The following is a 1,219-nucleotide window of genomic DNA, read 5'->3' as shown; positions in this document are numbered from 1 at the left end:
TGCATTTCACAGGTGGGCTGACTGAAGAGGCGCTGGAGAGCCAAGGGGCTGGGTAGGGCAAGGGGCTTCAGCCCCGGGTGAGTTCCCATCCTGACTGCATCCCCAGTTCCAGGACGTCTCCGAGCTGGTGGCGCGCTTCGATGCCCTGGCCAACACGCAGGCGGCGATGAGGCTCACGGAGCGCCAGCAACTCCGGCAGGTGGAGGAGGAGCGCGCACGGCTGCAGAGGCTGCGGGACACCTGGCGAGACGAGCTGCTCAGGCTCCGCCAGAGGCGAGCTCAGCTGCTGGAGCGCCTGGAGGCGGCGCGGGAGCGCACGCTGCAGTGGGTACGGCCGGCCGGGAGCATGTGGGCGTCGGGACTCTAGCCTCCCACGCCAGAGAAGAGTATCAGGGTTGATGAGAACAGACGGGGCAGTGCTTACCCCAGTGAGGCAGCGGCACAAAGGCGCAGGTTTCAGGCATCAGAAAGCATTTTGGGGCACAGGAGACCAGTCTTATCAGAACCTGACACCGGTCCTGCACGTCTCTCCCATTGGTACCTGGCTGGTGGGAAGAGGATGGGAATGAGGCCCCGCCCTCCTCAGGCCCGCACACCTTAATCAGGAGGGCGCCGGCTGTTCCCCAGGAATCCAAGTGGGTTCAGATCCAGAACACTGCGGCTGAGAAGACCCTGCTCCTGGGGCGCAGCAGGATGTCAGCACTCAACCTGTTCCAGCTCGTGTGCCAGCATCAGAGGCAGCCACCTGCCCTGGACATCGAGGACACCGAGGGGCAGCTGGAGCAGGTGAGGGCCCCTCTTCATGGCACCTCCGGCCCCAAACCTTCAGGAATATCATGATGCTTGAAATCCTACCTCTCTGGGTTAAGTGTGACCTGTGACCATGCACCTAGCATCACAGATGTGGGCTGGATGGCGGCCTAGGCCCCCTGCCCAGGAATCCTGGGTTGGCCTTGGCTCTGACAGTCATCTGCTATGTGGCCAGAAGGAAGTCGTGCCCCTCTGGGTCTGTGTCATCACTTATACAGGACGGCCAGGGTGTGTGTATAGTGCTGGACACCGTATGTTTATGCCAAGAGTCCTGCTTTTGTCCCAAGTCAAACAGCACACACAAATGAACTCATCACTGAGAATCCAGGAGGTTAAGACTCGCTTTTAATTAATCCTGACCCCCTTGCTCCCAAGGCCTTAGCTTCCCTGGGGAGGATGAGGGCGGCAT

General features: G+C 60.8%; 1 protein-coding gene across 1 annotated transcript in view; it reads left to right on the top strand.

Moving 5' to 3' along the window:
- CFAP73 (cilia and flagella associated protein 73) overlaps nt 1-786 on the top strand; it is a gene marked incomplete at both ends in the record, with an annotated part of 2,983 nt that extends 2,197 nt beyond the window's left edge. Inside the window, 2 exons of the mRNA XM_011386923.1 lie at nt 107-328; nt 628-786. Of these exons, the coding sequence (XP_011385225.1) occupies nt 107-328; nt 628-786 (381 nt within the window). The remainder of the gene's footprint in view (nt 1-106; nt 329-627) is intronic.
- Between the last annotated feature and the right edge of the window lie 433 nt (nt 787-1,219).

This window comes from Pteropus vampyrus, unplaced genomic scaffold (assembly GCF_000151845.1).
Source record: "Pteropus vampyrus isolate Shadow unplaced genomic scaffold, Pvam_2.0 Scaffold12447, whole genome shotgun sequence".
In the NCBI taxonomy this organism is placed as follows: domain Eukaryota; kingdom Metazoa; phylum Chordata; class Mammalia; order Chiroptera; family Pteropodidae; genus Pteropus; species Pteropus vampyrus.
Note: the sequence above shows the minus strand (reverse complement) of the source record. Positions and strands in the feature narration are given on the sequence as shown.